Below are 15,695 nucleotides of genomic sequence, written 5' to 3' on the forward strand. Positions count from 1 at the left end.
TATGATAATTAGCCTTTAAGAACTTGTTGAATGTTTTATTCCTTTGTTTATTCTTCTACCTAGTTTATTCTTCTACCAAGTAAATCAAGCAAAGTGGTTTTAAAGCAAACAAAGTCCAACCTTCCAGAAGGTATGATCAATCACCTATCATATACTGTCCTGAACAAAGAGTGGCATGTAATTATGGTGGTGTGTTGGGAGCTGCTGGAACTCTCCTGTTTGTGAATAGGTGGAGCCTTTAACAGTAGGGGGCTGATTCAGGGATTATTAGAGCCCAGGGAGAGATTGTACAACAGAGGGGAACAGAGCACAGCAAAGATAAACAAGGCCTTTAATCAATCAGCGGATGTTTGAAAGCAGAGAATAGTCGAGAAAAAGCAGGGTGTGAATGGAGGCTGCCAGCGGTTTGTACAGAGGTTATAAGTAGAGGAGCTAACTGTGCCGGGAATGCGGAGAAGACCTCAACAGTTGCATGAGCCTAATCCTGCCTGCCTGCCTGCCTGCCTGCCTGCTCTGCTTGTTGCCCCGTTCTGATTGTGCCTTTTCCTACCTGGAGCCATGCACCCTCAGCGTCCTCTTCCCCAGGCCATGCCTGCTTCCTCCTCCTCCCTGGGACAGCACCTGCGGGACATTGCTATGGGCCTTGGAAGAGGCAAGAACTTCCTGGGAGGAAACTTTGCCTACAGTTTCATCCAGTCAATGAAGGAGTGCCTCTATTTTCTCCTCTGCTGCTGGTGCATCAAAGAGATCCTGGACTGACATACTTATAGAGTACATCAAGTGGTCGAACATTGATTTTCCCTGTGGCTCTGTAGGCTCCTATAGTGTAATTTTAACCAGCTTTTATTTCATCAGAGATGGAGTGTTTGATCAGCAGCGCTGGCAAAGCATGGGCAAGTATGAGTCTTTTCTCGTATCAAACTACCATTGGAGTACAAAGCAATGCAACATTTATGTGGCCTACTTGTGTTTTGAAGTAGTAATTGCATTGCAGAACAGGTTTACTAAATCTGTGTTTTTGTACATATTAACACATTTTTCAAATATTTGTATTACTGTTTTTCAGGTGTCTATAGGATGCTCTTCTTGCATTCCCAAGAAACGGGTACAGTTGCAGATGCTACACATGCTCATTGTGGGACTGGTTGTGTTCCCTCATTTTAACCTTGCTGATCTGAGATCTGGAGGGATGTGGCACCCCTGATTGCAAGAGTTCACTGTACAGCAACACAAACTGTTGTGATAATAAAGGAATTAATGAATAGAAAAATGCTACCTTTATGTCTGCATTTTGTTTGTTTTGATTGATCCTGCAGTTAGCATATACTGTATCGCTAAAAAGGATAACACAATCATTTGGTTTAGATGCCTATGATGAGATTGTAAGGCCTGTATTTATTTCATTTCACAAAGTTGGATGACTTGTATAAATTGTCTATTGGACCGAAGAATAGTCACCCAAAATATCAACATCAACCTGGAATCATCCCAGACCAATGGACTGCCAAACTAAATTACACGGAGGCTGCTGTTATCATAGACTTCTAACTCAACCCATGTAAGATGTATGTTTTGCATGTTCTCCATCACCTGCGTGTGTCAATCAACTTGGAAGTTTCCCTAGTGAACTGGGGTGACACCGCGTTGCTATTGGTCGAGCTGGAGGACGGGAGGCGGTACAATAGCGACTCTTGTGTGTGATTGGACGACAGCTGCGTGGATCATGTAAGTTCAGGAGGCATGTTCTCATAGTTCTGAAGTTGGATGAAGAGACAAGTGTATCTGTGACAGTCTGTTGGGTCCGAAGTAAACCGACCAAGGTAAGATTGACCTGAATTTGGATATAGTTTGCAAGTGTTTTTATTATAAAGGAACAACCGTATATTTGCTCACAGTAGCCTACAGTTCATTTCCACATAGCCTGTGTAACGTCGTTTGACTCTTTTTCCTGGTTCCTCGACTTTGACCATTGAAGCAACTAACCTTAAAAAGTTTACATTGTATATGGCTAATGTTAACAATAAGCTAAGTTTAAAGACTCATCTCTCTTATACTGGCCTCTAACAGGGTTTTAAGTTATGTTTTCCTTTGAGTTCATCGCCATATGACATTTCCTGTTAAATACGTCAGACTACTAGTCATCTGTGTACATAGCATAATGGTGTAAACCGCGATGTTTTCCTGTGTATGTTGCTAGATATGGTGCTTGTTTTGACAGCACAACATTGCTATCCTAGTGGCTTGTACTGTATTTTAGTCCTCCTGACCTTTTTTGGTCATTCTTCCCTTGCAGAGACCAAGTTTAGGCCCACAGCTGTAAATATATTGTTAAGAAAAAAGCGTGATACATGAATAAAACTGATGGTAGTTATTGTATGTTAAGGTATCTGATATAACTCAGGCATCCAATGCTAGATGCACATAGACTGCACAGACATAGACTCATAAAGATTAGAGTTTAAGACCTGACTGCAAGGCATTGAAAATAATTTTTCCCTGTTAAAAGCTGCAAGCTCTGTGGTGCTTTATAAAAATATCTTTTAAAAACTGTCCTCAGAACACACACTTGCTCTGTTGTGTTCCCCATGGCAATCCTCTGCATCTCTAGTCAATCTCATGGCAGCTATATTTAGCAGATATCTATTTAAGCCATTCCACTATATCCTCCACAATGTTCCTTGGGCCCTAGGCTAGATTCAGTAGACTTCTCTTGGGAGGCACTCGATTAGGAGACCTAAATTGCAGAGCAGGAAGAGAATTGAATTTGAGGAGTGAAGTGTGTCATTACCTAGACAGTGTGGTGTTAAAGTAAGTGGTTGGCTTGTTCTGCATTTACTGAAGAAAGCTAAACTAAACATAATACATAATCTAAACATCATCCTCAGTTGTTATAAAGAAAAGGCTGTAAAGCTGTAGTACCTGACACTTGACCAGGCCATAGAGGGAAATTGAAATATCAGATTGTATTTCTGCTTGAGTGATCCAGGTATAAAACAGGTTTTGTTGGCCAGATACCTTACCACGGAAGTACAATAAGGATAACCTGCCACCAAATGTTTATCTTACCTTGAAATTTGTAACCACTTAGTCATTACTTAGAGGTACAGTAAATATCCGTTAACAGAACAGCAGCTTTGTAATGGACAGTCCATTCTGTTGTTTATATCTCTATAAAAGTGCTGGCCTTAGTTACCCGAGACTCTGCCAAAACATTTTCCAGCTAGTCAAAAGCCAGGGTGACCAAAAGGCCCACAACACACATAAACTACTAATGAAGAACTGAATGCGCCTAGGGAATTGGACTTCCTGCACACACAGACACACACACACACACACACACACACACACACACACACACACACACTCTCTCTCTCTCTCTCTCTCTCTCTCTCTCTCTCTCTCTCTCACTCTCACACACACACCAATACACACATAACACACACACAGAGAGCAATGCGTTACAGTAGGTCCTTTATTGGCAGAATGACCAAGACATGCATTCAAATCCTGTGCATATGTAAACAAAAGGGATGTAAATTTTTTTGATCCTGCAGTACACAAAGCTGTCACCGTATTTGTGGACTTGTGGCAGGCCTCTAAATAATATACTGCTTGCAGCTCTTTCAGTTAGTGCATTCTTACTGTGCCAAAAACTTTTTAAGGTCAATGATTGTTCTTGTTGCAGAATCAAACAGGTTTAGGTGCAGATATTATGAAGACTTACAATGAGGATTTTCTATTTGATGCTCATCAGTCTCATTTGATTTCTTCACAGTGCTCCACCGTCAAATACATACATCATATATTCAACACTGTATCAACTTTGAATCTTCATGATGTTATGCATGTTTCTTCCATCACATCTATCTCTGTTATTTACATGTAATCTGTTGTGCATGTTCTTCTTGTGTTGTAGGAGACAGGTAAAGCCTCTAGGGGGCCATGTCTGGCAGCAGCAGTACTAACAACAGCTGGACAATCCTCACTCCTGAGGTATTACCACTTTGAAAAGAGAATAAGAATATGTGGAGTCGCTGTGTGCATGACCTCAATGAAAATACATTATTTTTAAAAAAGAAAACTCCTTGTCCCACTTGAGTTTTCTTTTGGGTCACCTGAATATGAATTAGGTTTCTGTAATAACTGCCAATGTTTCTTTTCTTTTTCCCCAGTTTTAACTATTATTCAGAAAGCCAAACTGGCTTTAGAAATCTTCAGCGCTGGCCTGAGGGCTAGTTAGACAGACACACGCTGACTGGTTTGCTCAGTGGCACTTTGGCAGTGGCTGTTGTGGAAAAAAGAGCGTAGTAATTTCTGATGCTCAGTTTCAATCAAGAGACAAATTGTCAGAGAAGCCTGCATTTCTCCATTGAAGGTATGCCAGTGGTATTAATGCCTGTGTGTTTGATTATATGTTGTGTGTGTTTTTTTTTTACCAGGAGACTGCTGCTGAAACCCTGAGGCCTTTGGCAGAAGGGACAGAGCACCATGAAGAAAGCCATACATATACAGAAGGTGGTTTTATATTTGACGACTGTGACTTGCATGACACAGGAAAACTACATTTCTAACACACAAGCCTAATATAATTCTCATTTTCCTACTTTTGCCTCTTTGCCTCTGTGATAATTGCTTAAATGAAATGGAAGAAGTGAAATTTATGTATAGTGTACCATTACGCATTATCATTCTGCACATGCACACTGGTGACAGGTGTCCCAACTGCTTGCTCCATTTCAAGGAGGCACAACTGAAAAAATGGTAAACTACTGCTCTAAATGACTCCCCACTCTGCTCCTGTGTCTGTGTTTGATGAGCAAGGCTGTGGGGCAAACAAGCAGCCTGCAGAGGATACAGCGCCTGCAGAGGGACTCTCTGTGGAGGAACACCTGGTAAGACAGCAGTATATCCTATCATCTAATAGCACTATTTGTTATACATCTCTGCTGAATATGTAGCCAATGAATGCTTTTCAATAGTTCGTATTCTCTGATTAAACCATTGTTTGACTGAATACTCATTTCTGAATTGCAGCATGAATTGCAACATTGAAACAATTTACCATAGCCACAGGAAATACATGATTCTGAAAAGCCAAAGGGTGTCCTTTGTGGTTAACACGTCCCTGATGTAACCACATTATCGCACATTTAATTTAACACCCTTATATAGGAAGTGACTCATTTCAGCTGTTACTAAGCTACTGCTTCTTGACAGTCTTGGTGACAATTTGTATAATGTTTGTGTTTGATAGTGACAAAAGGAAAAAAGAAATAGTGCAAACGTTAAATTTCTATTTTTTATACTCAAAGAACAAAAAAACAATTAAAAATGAATTGCAAAAATGCTAAAATATAGGGTTATCCAAAACCTTTCACTGGCAATAATCTCAGGAATTTTATTTTCCTTTTTGTAATACTCAGGTATCAGAGGAGAAAAAAGGAGAGCCAAGTGAAATCTCCAGCACAAATCACCATGCCGACGTGCCCACCACTATCACTGATGCCCCCGTACCCTCCTCTCTGGAAGTCTCGAGCAGCTCCTTCCCTGGCGGTGATGCACTCATCCAGTCAGAGGGCCTAGCTGAAGGCGTGGCACAGTCCACCCCAGACCCAGATTCATTCTCTGACTCCTATACCCACATAAGTCCCTCCCCTGATGAGCCCCCAGCCTCACTGCTGAGCACAGAAACTCTGGGAGGGGTTGAGTTTACACAGGAAAAAGAGAGGCCGCCACAGCAAGGAGCGTTGCATTCGTTAAATGGGGAGGGGCTACAACAGGAAGGGGAGGAGTCAGGCCTGTCTCCAAGGACAACTGACTTAGGGAAACAGGCAGGTACGAACAACAAGACTGCGCAACTTTTGACTTTGGTCTGGGTTAGTGTGTATTTCAACAAAATGTACTTTAAAGTCACAATTACATAAAATTATATTCAGTTTAGCTTCAGTTTTATTATGTGTGTGTTGTTAAATTCATTGCAGTATTCATATTCTGTCTTTGGAAACTAAGCCAGATACTGTTTGTGGTTGAAGTGTATTTAGTAGACCAGCTGGTTATGGATTTGTTCAGTATCTGGGCCAGGAGGTTGTCTGGAGAGGCAATGGTTAGTATGTGGAAGGGAGCACGATGTGACAGAGAAACCTTAAGTTGCGTAACACCCTGCAGAAGTAAATTGGGTTCAGAGGGACTGGGACCTGGGAAGTTTTTTTTTGCAGTCAGGTGTTTTTGGACTGCAGCTCTTTGTCTCACTACAGCATTAAAAAATGAGCCTTCTTTTGCTCTGTTGTGCATTTTTTGCCAAACAGAATTGAGTGTCAGTGAGTTTCTAAACAAGGTCCATTTTTTAAATGTGATGCGAATAGTTTTGAAACTTGGTAGCACTATTTTTCCAAAATTAAGCATTTGCAACATTTATCCTATTTTTACTTATTTATGGAGTTAAATGGAAAACAAGGAAAGACAATGCAGTAAATTAACCAGCGTACTATGCGTAGCAGAGCCAGTAAAGAAACATGTCTTACCTCCCATGAGGAGTTTTGGCTCATACTTTAGCATCAGGCCAGTTACAATGCCGGCACTTTAAGTGCAAGAGCAAATTTGGACCCAATAATGTGCAACAACTTTGTTATAGAACAAAAAATATGTCTTTTTTCTGATCGATATCTGCAAAGTAAATGATCTATTGTTTTCACCATTTATGCCTTGTGGATACCCAAGAAGTAGATGAAACCTGTAAATTACAAAGTGAGTGTCCAACATACGCTTTTTAACAACTTATTTCATACCTTCTCCTTCCTTCCCCAGGGGAATCAGAGGTGGGGGATGAGAGGGCAGAGAAGACGGGAGAGGAGGGAGAGCCAGAGGTGAGGAGAAGGAGGTCTCTTTTGGCAGCTCTGGAGCGGATTGGAAGAGCGGAGGAGGAAGAAGAGGCAGAGGAAGAATTTCAGCTACCACAGCGAGAGGAAGAGAGTGGGTTCTCTGTAAACAAGTGCATCCTGGGTGCCATCATTCTGGTAGGCCTCGGGACAATCTTTTTCTCAGGTAGGCATCACCATGTTAGCTATTAGGAGGGTAGTTCAGTTTTGGCTGTAGCTGCGTTAATGTTATTTTAGATACATTTTAAGATGTTATAGGTTAAATATAGGAAGGTTATGAGCTACTAGTAGTGGACAAGATGAAGGGTGCTCTGAGACTGAGGTGTATTGTACCTGCAGGTGTCTTCATGGACCTGGATGAGGGTAGGTTTTGTGTGTGTGTGTGTGTGTGTGTGTGTGTGTGTGTGTGTGTGTGTGTGTGTGTGTGTGTGTGTGTGTGTGTGTGTGTGTGTGTGTGTGTGTGTGTGTGTGTGTGTGTGTGTGTACGAATGAATGAGTGCTTCCTTTCCCACAGCATGTGTTTGTATGCGTGAATGTGCATGCAGAAAAAAATCTGTTTTTGCATTTGACAATTCAATTTAAAAGCACTGCACGCTTTTAAACTGAAGCAAGGGAAAAGGTGATATCTGCACTTTTGCTATGAGGCTTGCAGAATTTGTTGCTGTTAAATGAAAACCTTCCAAATCAACACAATATACACCAGTAATTTTTAGCATTACAAGAATGCCTTTCTACTCTGATATTTAGGTTTTTAGGAATGTTCATCAGCATGATTTGCAAGAACAAAGAGGATAAGTAAAAGTTAAAACTGAAAATTAGAAACATTTGAGAGACAAGGTTTTCAACCAGCAATTAAAAGTATATACAATGTATGCTCTTATTCAGCTGAGGAATTAAAACTTGACTGTAAAAGCCTTGCTGGTTGTTTGGGAAGGAGCCAAAGCTTTTGCTTGTGTTTTCTGACGGTGTATTATGCACATGGAAATTAAGCTTTGCATAATAATTTGCAGAGAGTGACTATAACACAAGGGACCTGAAAGATCCAGAAGCACCAGGAAAACAGGTCAGTCTGATGTTAATTTGTCACTCAGTTTTTGTCTCTTTGTTCTGTCTGTGATTTCTCTAGTCTCAATTTTATTCATTATATATACTACTTTGTGTAACTACTTTTCAGTGCAATGAGCACCACATCCATTTTTAGTGTGACATTCTCAGTAGGCAACATTATTTCAATTACTATAAATGTGTCAATCATTTCACTTCTCAATATAACCCCATCTGACAGAAATTATTATGAGAAGTTGTGAAACTCATGGTGTTGTCATGGCCAATTTCGACAGGAGTGGCTTAATCCAGAGGTTCCTCCACCCCCAGTAGATGCTGACGGTACAGATCTTCTAAATAAGATAGCCAACGAAAACCAGCAGATTTCTGCGCTACATGACCAACTTCAGGTGTGACTCTATTCTATCCCTCCTCTGTGTGTGTGTGTGTGTGTGTGTGTGTGTGTGTGTGTGTGTGTGTGTGTCATACATATACATATGAATGTGTCTCTGTACGTAAATGTGTTACTGAGTGTGTAATATTCTCATTGGATCGTTTTTTTCTTTTCTTTTTTCAACAGGCACAGAAAGAAGAGCTAAAAGTAGCCAAGGGACAGGCAGCAGAGGGGGCAGCGGAGCGGCTGCAGAGGGAGGAGGTGGAGAAGGAAAACAGTAGGTTGAAGAAAGAGATTGCATCTCTCCCTGTCCTTCAAAAAGAGAACGAGAGGATGAAGAGAGAGCTGGAGTCTGTCTCGACCCTACAGAAAGAACTAGACACTCTGAGATCCACTCTGACTGAAATAAAACTCTCATCAGGTACAAAGGGACAGGGGGAGGAGGTAGGGAGGGGACGTGGAGGAGGGAAAAGGGTGTAGGATAATAGTTGTTAGATAGTAAAGGAAAGGCTTGATATTTCTTTCTTTTTTCTTACGTTTCTCTTCTTCTCACTTGAATGCTCACTTTTCATCTTTGTAGTTGTTGTAACTCCTTCTCTTTCCTTCAACAGTCAGTGAAGCAGCCAAGGTGCCTGTGAAGCCCACTGCATCGCCCCCCAGTGGTCAGCCAGAGGACAGCAAACCAGTCACAGCTGGATCCACTGAGAGACACTCGAGGAAACCACTGGATGAGCAAAGGCCTGATAAGAAGATAGATTGGAAGAAGGACAAACATGTCGTGGGCGAGAAGAAAGAGAGGAAAGAGAGAGAAAAATCTGAATGGAAAGAAGGAGAGAAAAAGAAGAGCAAAGATGGGGGTAAAACAGAATGGAAGCAGAAGGAGGTGAAAAAGGGGAAATATGAGCAAGGAAAATTTGACAAGGAGAAAGATATGGATGGTAAGCAAAAGAAGCACAGTGATGACAAACAAAGGAAGGAGAAAGACTGGAAGAAAGAAAAGGCAAGCAGAGGGGATGAAGGAAAACCATGGAAGGATAGGGAAGGGAAGAAAGAAAGGACAGAAAAGAGTGAAAGAAAAGAACTAAAGGAAGAGAAAGACTGGAAAAAGCCAAAGTACGAGAAACAGAGTGAGGGTAAGCAATGGAGGGGAAAAGAGGAGAAGAAAGATTGGAAGGGAGGAAAAGAACATGTAGAGAGACACAAAGACAAGGAGGAGTGGAAGGGAGAGAAGGAGAAGAAGAAATCAAAATATGACTTTAAGGAAAGTGGCAAAGACAAGTGGGAGAAAAAAGATTGGAAAGAGAAAGGAGAGAGGAAGGAGTGGAAGAAAGACAGTGAGTGGAAGAAAGACAGTGAGTGGAAGAACAAAAATGGCAAAGATCATGGTAAAGAAGAGAAAAGAAAGGGTGAAAGGAAACAGTGGGAAGCTAGCGGAAATCATGGTAAAGGGAAGGGGAAGAATGAGAAGAAACAGTGGGGTGAGAGCCATGGGAAGACAAATAATGGTAAAGATGATAAGGACTGGAAGAAGAAAGATGAGAGGAAGCAGTTGGAAAAGAAAAAAGAGGAGTGGAAAAGAGGAGAACAGAAAGAGAAAAAGCAGTATGGAGAGTGGAAAAAGGACCAATCCAGCTTCTACAAAAACAAAGACGAACACAAGCCTACCAGTAATCACCACCACCATGAGCAGCATCAGTGGAGTGACAAGAAGCACCCTCATACACACAAACACCCCTCCCTTGATCAACCTGAGTACTGGGTACAGCAAAGAGACCGCCTCCAGCATAGCCCTAAACCTCCACAGCAATGTAACTCACTGGAGACCTGTGCCCAGGCAGAGGGGCTGCTCCCTGTCCCTTTACCCGAGTTTGAGGCCATCCTCCAGACATACTTAGCCAAGGCAGAGAAGGTCGGTGTGGATGCCTCCAAAAGAGAAGAGCTCAAAAAGCTAGCCACAGAGTTCTTCAAGGATGAGGTCTTCGTTCATGACCAGATGAGCTTTCAGGATTTCGTCGAAGATATGGGTGATATTTTGGAAGACATGGTGGATATGGATGAGGACAGTGACGAAGAGGATAGTGCCATAGAGGAAGAGATGGAGCAGTTTGAAAGAGAAGTCATGAAAAAGTTTTCAGTGCAAGGAGCTGGAGGAAAAGAGGAGAGAATGAAAGGGGAGTGGAGGAAGGAAAGTGGCCAAGCACGTGGCTGAAGAAGTGATCTGTCACATGAAGCTTAAGAGGAGTCATTACAGATGATGGGCTATTCAAAGGGAACACTTAATAATGGACCACAAATGCTTACAAGTACACATTTATCATCCTGTCATTGTTTTTAAAGGATCTTATTTTTGCCCCTTCCCTATGTTGTCCAAGAGATTCAACTTAAAATGTAATTTCAGTGACATTATACTTGTTAGATTTTGTTGGATGTTATCCTGTTTTATTTCTGACTCTCACCTCCAGAATATATAAGTCTTAATCACACACTGTATCTCTTCTTCAAACACTGTTGAAGTCTGTTCACTGGTCAGGCAGGCTCCTACGCTATGCCATCTTAGTGTGCTGATTGCTTTATTCTGACTGTCAATGTCAGATCATCTTCATGTCATTAATAAACTGTTTTTATGAACTGGGGGGCATACAGTAAACTGTTGAAAAAAAACTGCTTAATATTTTATGTGAAATCAGAAGTCATGGAAACCATTGTTTTTTTTCTTTTGAATGAATGTACATATTTCATTAAACACATTTGTTTAAAGAACTATGCTAAAATGCAGAAATATACAGTTAACTTATTTTATGAAGTCTGGCATAATATAGTAAAAAATAAAACCAGATTGGTTGGCACATAAAATATTGGCATGTTGAGCATGTATGTTTCTTTTCAGGTACACAACTCTGCACTAAAATGTCCTTAATTATTGTTTAAGTTATGTGAATGTAGCATTTGTTTATATTGATTAAGCTGGCTATGGAACTGGCTAAATAGTTTGCAAAAAAAGCATGTTTTCTTTTCTGTTTACCTGCTAACTTATGAAATGTTGTTGATTTAAGGGCTTGTAGCCACATTAAGGTTGTTTTTCAGAGAGTAACAACACAGAACCATGTACTTTGTAAGGATGTTCATATTTGCACCTACTATTTTCGTAAGAGCAGTACAATAAATTTGATGCATCCATGCGACGAAAAAACTTGTATTTTGTATTCTTTTTCGCTCTTGTTTATTTGACCTCTTCAAAGACAAACATCTACTCATTTTATCACAATCAGTAATTTCAAGTTGTCTTTCATGCGCCACCTGAATTTGGTTTCACAAGTCCTATTAAATTTTCTAGGGTGTGATAGGATGTGAAGGTGGGATATTTGACTTTATTGAATATTAATAATACTCTTATGGTTATTTGAACAATTATGTTGACTTGAAAAGTTGGTGGACTCTCTAAAAAGTTTTATATACAAACATGAATGAACACAGTAGTTATCTATTGATGTGTGTGGCACTGCAAAAGAATGAACTGTCCGTGGACTTCGAAATGTCTTCCTGATTGATGTTAACTTCATTGTCTTTCTGTCCACAGGGATACTGTTTCTGCTGTTCATTCCTTTTATATTCTGTGTATGTGGATGTTTGGAGTAACATTTAACCGACAGTTAGAGAAGATGAAGCAGGAGATGAAAGAAGAGCTGCTGGAATGAGAGGATGAAATTGACCATGATGACTTCATGTCATTCAGTCACTGTGAGTCTGTATTTTCAGTCAATAATTGCCTCATTTGTGACTGAAACTGGAGCACTATTCTGGTTCACTGTTGCATTTTTTACATGAACACTGTCAATATAGATGTTATTTAAGAGACAGTTTTATCCCATATCTATGTTATCTAAGTTAAATAACAATGGTGCTCTGTGAGAAACTGACACTTAACAGGTCACAACACCTTCTATTTAACTTTCACCTCAAAATATTGTAAAACCGCTGCATTGTAGTATCAGTGACAATATAATAAATCTGTGCTCCCAGCTCTGTGGTAAAGCAAAGGAAGTTTCATGGAGGTATACATTCCCTAACATATACTTATTTGTAATGAATAACTATCTAGTAAAGTCTGACTCACTGTAAAGAGACACTGCATCAGTCGTGTGGTCTATTTATTTTTAACAGCAATCTCCTTCCTCAGTGATGGCTGAGGCAATGGAAGGAGGAGAACTGCAGACTGCTGTTTCAGGTGTATGGGGATGTGTGTGTGTGTGTGTGTGTATGTGTGTGTGTGTGTGTGTGTGTGTGTGTGTGTGTGCGTGTGCGTGTGCGTGTGCGTGTGTGTGTGTGTGTCGTACAGCTGAGACAAGAAAACTAGGTGTAGGGATATTTGGATGATAAAGCCATTGTGCTTGTTAGCACTAACAGCCTTCCTAATATGCCAACTGTGCATATCTTGTCAGAGCTTTGGCTTAAATAATACACTCTGTCTGAAATGAAACCCAAGTGCCTCATTCTCAAAAGTTTCTGCCACACAGACTGTACAATTATACTTGATTTACTACTTTCATTTTGCTCTTGTCCACATTTTCACACTCATAGAAACAAATGGAAACATGTGAGACCATTGCCCATGCATTGACATGCACTAGGCAAAACATTAAGCTATTTGTTAACATATACTGTAATATGTTTAACCCATCTTAACTTAGGTTGTCTGTCAAGTTAGTCTGTTTTTTTTTTCCTGAATGAGGTGATTCCCCCAATAATCCATAACTCCTGCCACAGATTGGTCAACAGTTTAACTTGCATCTGAAAATGCAGTCACATCATGGAAAAAGGTCAGTGGTGTTTGGGAAACATGGTTTACACTTTCACTAGTTGCAATGAATATTGTGCAGAAACCACAAGCTGTAAATATATAAAGACAAATTAGTGAATGATTAATTTTATTGGAGGGAGAGGTGGGCTATATACTGTAGAGCAGTGAAGATTTGTGTCCTCACAATTTTCCCTCTTTACAGACATAACAGAGCTGGTGAGTCTTTGATTTGTATTTCCAGATCAAACTCTAGTCAAACTTGCTACTGTTTCAATTCTGTCATTGAGCTTATCATCGACAGCATTTCTCATCTTTATCTTTCCTGAAATATTTTTTCCAAGTTTATGTTTATCTGTCTGTCAGATTGTGATGGAGTCTGCCATTGCCATACTGGTGTCCCAGTTCAAGAAGTATGCTGGCAGCGATGGTTCCTCTGACACACTGAGCAAAGACGAGTTCTGCAGATTGGTTGCATCAGAGCTCCCCAACTTTGTTAAGGTAAGGATTAATCATTTGAATTGAATTACATTTTTCTTTTTGTCAGTATAGCCAATGAAAACACCAAAACCAACAATTTTATGATCCTACTGATTAGTATTTGCTTGTGTAGCCAAAGCCCAATAAGGCTAATTCTGTGTCATAGACCTGTGTGGGTGACTTGCTCCTTTGTAATGAAGAACATGGGAACTTTTTTTAAAATCAATACCCTTCATCATCCTGCTGCCATAAATACTTTCTAGATAATCTAATCTGCATTTGAAAATAATCCCTGATAAATGCACTATTCACCTCTTTTGAGTAACTTTTGCTTAAAAAAAAAACAAAAAAAAGGGTACACAGCTGTTTTAGGAAGTTGTTAACGCATGTAACATTTTACATAGAAGCAAATGAGTTTTGGAACATTGGGAAGTATTATAAGAGAGACAGTGCATAGTTGGCTACAGTTATATGGTTACAGCACATTGAGAAAGATTTGCAATGCAAGTTTGCTCTGAACCTCAATGTTTGCCAGCTGAAACAGCTTTCTCAGAAGGGCTGACTCATATTGAAACGGGTATCATCTGGAAGCCACATTGGCCCTTTTTTTTACTTGGAATATATAATTAACTGTTAGTCATACTCAGTACAAAACAGCTCAAAACAGCTACTGTCATGCTTTTACTGAGCAATACTTGAAGTGTGTTAAGGAACAGTACTTCCTCGTAAGAAGAATATATTACTATTTGAACTGCCTCTGACCTTATGGAGGAAAAAAGTTCAAAGTTACATCTGGGACAGGACATAACTCTACATTTAATGTTTGTGTTTAAGTTTTCCGATTAAAGAATCTGTCAAAAAGAAAGAGCTGAGATAGAGTTTAACTTAATGCATTTCATGTATGTGTGGCCTCTGCTGTTGTTTTCTTTTTTTCATTTGCTACTACTGCAAAGCTAATTGCCCCTCTGGAACAAATAGGCTAAAGGTCTTGAACTTGAGTTGAGTTGCCCTAAGAGACCTCAAAGTTTGACTCTGGTCTTGTCTTCTTTTGGTTGTGTTGTGTGCACTCCTCATGTTGAACCAGAGCACTGTGGCACAAAGTAGTAGTTACAAGGTTGCCTTTTTTCCAAGTGTGGAAAATTCCAACGTGTTTCTGTTTGTATGAACAGTTGAAATAATAAAAACAGCCACTAGATGGTGACAGAGCCAAAGGTCCTTGTGCCAAGCCACCTCATCTGCATGAATTTGGTGTACGTGCCAGTGGTGTCAGCTTGCCTCTCATAGCAACTCACTGCCTGTGACTGTTGCTTTTTTTAGTATTTGATATATGTACCTTACTGTTTTCTTGCAGAATGGTGATGACCCCACTGTCACTGACCGGCTTATGAGCTCATTGGACAAGAATAATGATGGAGAGCTCAACTTCCTCGAGTTCTGGCAGCTGATTGGGCATCTTGCAAGCAACCATGGGGGATTCAGCCAATAGAGTGTCCTCAGATACTCTCATACAGTCGCATAGTTTATGTTAATGATATGTCTGTGTGCCTGTGACTCTTTGTGTGTGACAATTTGACAAAAATGGGAATTCTGCCAATTGGAAAACGCCCGAAATTGGTTTAAACTACACAATGCTGTGTTTTTATCAGTAGTCTGCATTTTTCTCTTTTCATCCCATTCTCTCACCAGCAGCTGCCAAACTGGCACAAACACTGTCACAGGATACTATTCAACAACTACAGCCATATTAGAACCATACCTAACTGTGTCCCCAGACACAAGCACAATCAGCTGCTTGTGCTTACAAGTCCAAGAATGGAAATGTATTGTCTGAAAAGTGAGAATGTGTGTGTGTAAGCACTTTATATTCTTGGCTCCTCTATTTTTTTTGGAAAACACACCTCTTTCCAGGACACAAACAGGCGCGTTGTTGGTGGAGTAAGATTCAATGTTTTAAGGTGGTAATAAAATCAAACGCTAACAAAAAACAGGCCTTCATTGTCAGTTTGTTCAAAAAGTGTCCTATCTAGTGAACACTACTGCTTGCACAAATGAAGTTTCAAGGTGTGGCATTAGCACATCTCTGTTGTGAAACTTTGAACACACGTAT

The 15,695-nt window shown here is 40.3% G+C and overlaps 3 protein-coding genes across 5 annotated transcripts; all 3 read left to right on the plus strand.

Moving 5' to 3' along the window:
• The first annotated feature begins 62 nt into the window (after window positions 1–62).
• lenep (lens epithelial protein) lies at window positions 63–1,229 on the plus strand. The gene has a single exon (XM_053327876.1). It carries the CDS (start codon window positions 559–561, stop codon window positions 757–759), a length of 201 nt encoding a protein of 66 aa, XP_053183851.1. The 5' UTR covers window positions 63–558; the 3' UTR covers window positions 760–1,229.
• Window positions 1,230–1,751: 522 nt separating this feature from the next.
• Window positions 1,752–11,498, plus strand: pbxip1b (pre-B-cell leukemia homeobox interacting protein 1b). Of its 3 annotated transcripts, none has more exons than XM_053327865.1 (11): window positions 1,752–1,820; window positions 3,917–3,993; window positions 4,440–4,515; window positions 4,822–4,892; window positions 5,424–5,835; window positions 6,805–7,041; window positions 7,215–7,238; window positions 7,886–7,938; window positions 8,216–8,329; window positions 8,500–8,734; window positions 8,925–11,498. In XM_053327865.1, the coding sequence occupies exons 2-11, from the start codon at window positions 3,943–3,945 to the stop codon at window positions 10,520–10,522; spliced, it is 2,871 nt and encodes a 956-aa protein (XP_053183840.1). In that variant the 5' UTR covers window positions 1,752–1,820; window positions 3,917–3,942; the 3' UTR covers window positions 10,523–11,498. The 3 variants fall into 3 exon arrangements, with proteins under 3 accessions (XP_053183840.1, XP_053183842.1, XP_053183841.1); XM_053327867.1 differs by having other exon boundaries at window positions 8,500–8,590; XM_053327866.1 differs by lacking the exon at window positions 7,215–7,238.
• Window positions 11,499–13,480: 1,982 nt separating this feature from the next.
• Window positions 13,481–15,074, plus strand: LOC128366558 (protein S100-A11-like). Its single transcript, XM_053327296.1, has 2 exons — window positions 13,481–13,609; window positions 14,940–15,074. The coding sequence occupies exons 1-2, from the start codon at window positions 13,481–13,483 to the stop codon at window positions 15,072–15,074; spliced, it is 264 nt and encodes an 87-aa protein (XP_053183271.1).
• Window positions 15,075–15,695: the final 621 nt, after the last annotated feature.

The sequence above is a fragment of the Scomber japonicus genome, chromosome 10 (genome assembly GCF_027409825.1).
Source record: "Scomber japonicus isolate fScoJap1 chromosome 10, fScoJap1.pri, whole genome shotgun sequence".
NCBI classification, from domain to species: domain Eukaryota; kingdom Metazoa; phylum Chordata; class Actinopteri; order Scombriformes; family Scombridae; genus Scomber; species Scomber japonicus.

Bases quoted from the DNA above. Each gene is read 5' to 3' on its own strand.
- LOC128366558 (XM_053327296.1), top strand. From the start codon at position 13,481: ATGGAGTCTGCCATTGCCATACTGGTGTCCCAGTTCAAGAAGTATGCT. The intron at 13,610-14,939 runs GTAAGGATTAAT...GTTTTCTTGCAG, and splicing joins AGCTCCCCAACTTTGTTAAG to AATGGTGATGACCCCACTGT.
- lenep (XM_053327876.1), top strand. From the start codon at position 559: ATGCACCCTCAGCGTCCTCTTCCCCAGGCCATGCCTGCTTCCTCCTCC.
- pbxip1b (XM_053327865.1), top strand. From the start codon at position 3,943: ATGTCTGGCAGCAGCAGTACTAACAACAGCTGGACAATCCTCACTCCT. The intron at 7,042-7,214 runs GTAGGCATCACC...TTGTACCTGCAG, and splicing joins CGGGACAATCTTTTTCTCAG to GTGTCTTCATGGACCTGGAT. The intron at 8,330-8,499 runs GTGTGACTCTAT...TTTTTTCAACAG, and splicing joins CGCTACATGACCAACTTCAG to GCACAGAAAGAAGAGCTAAA.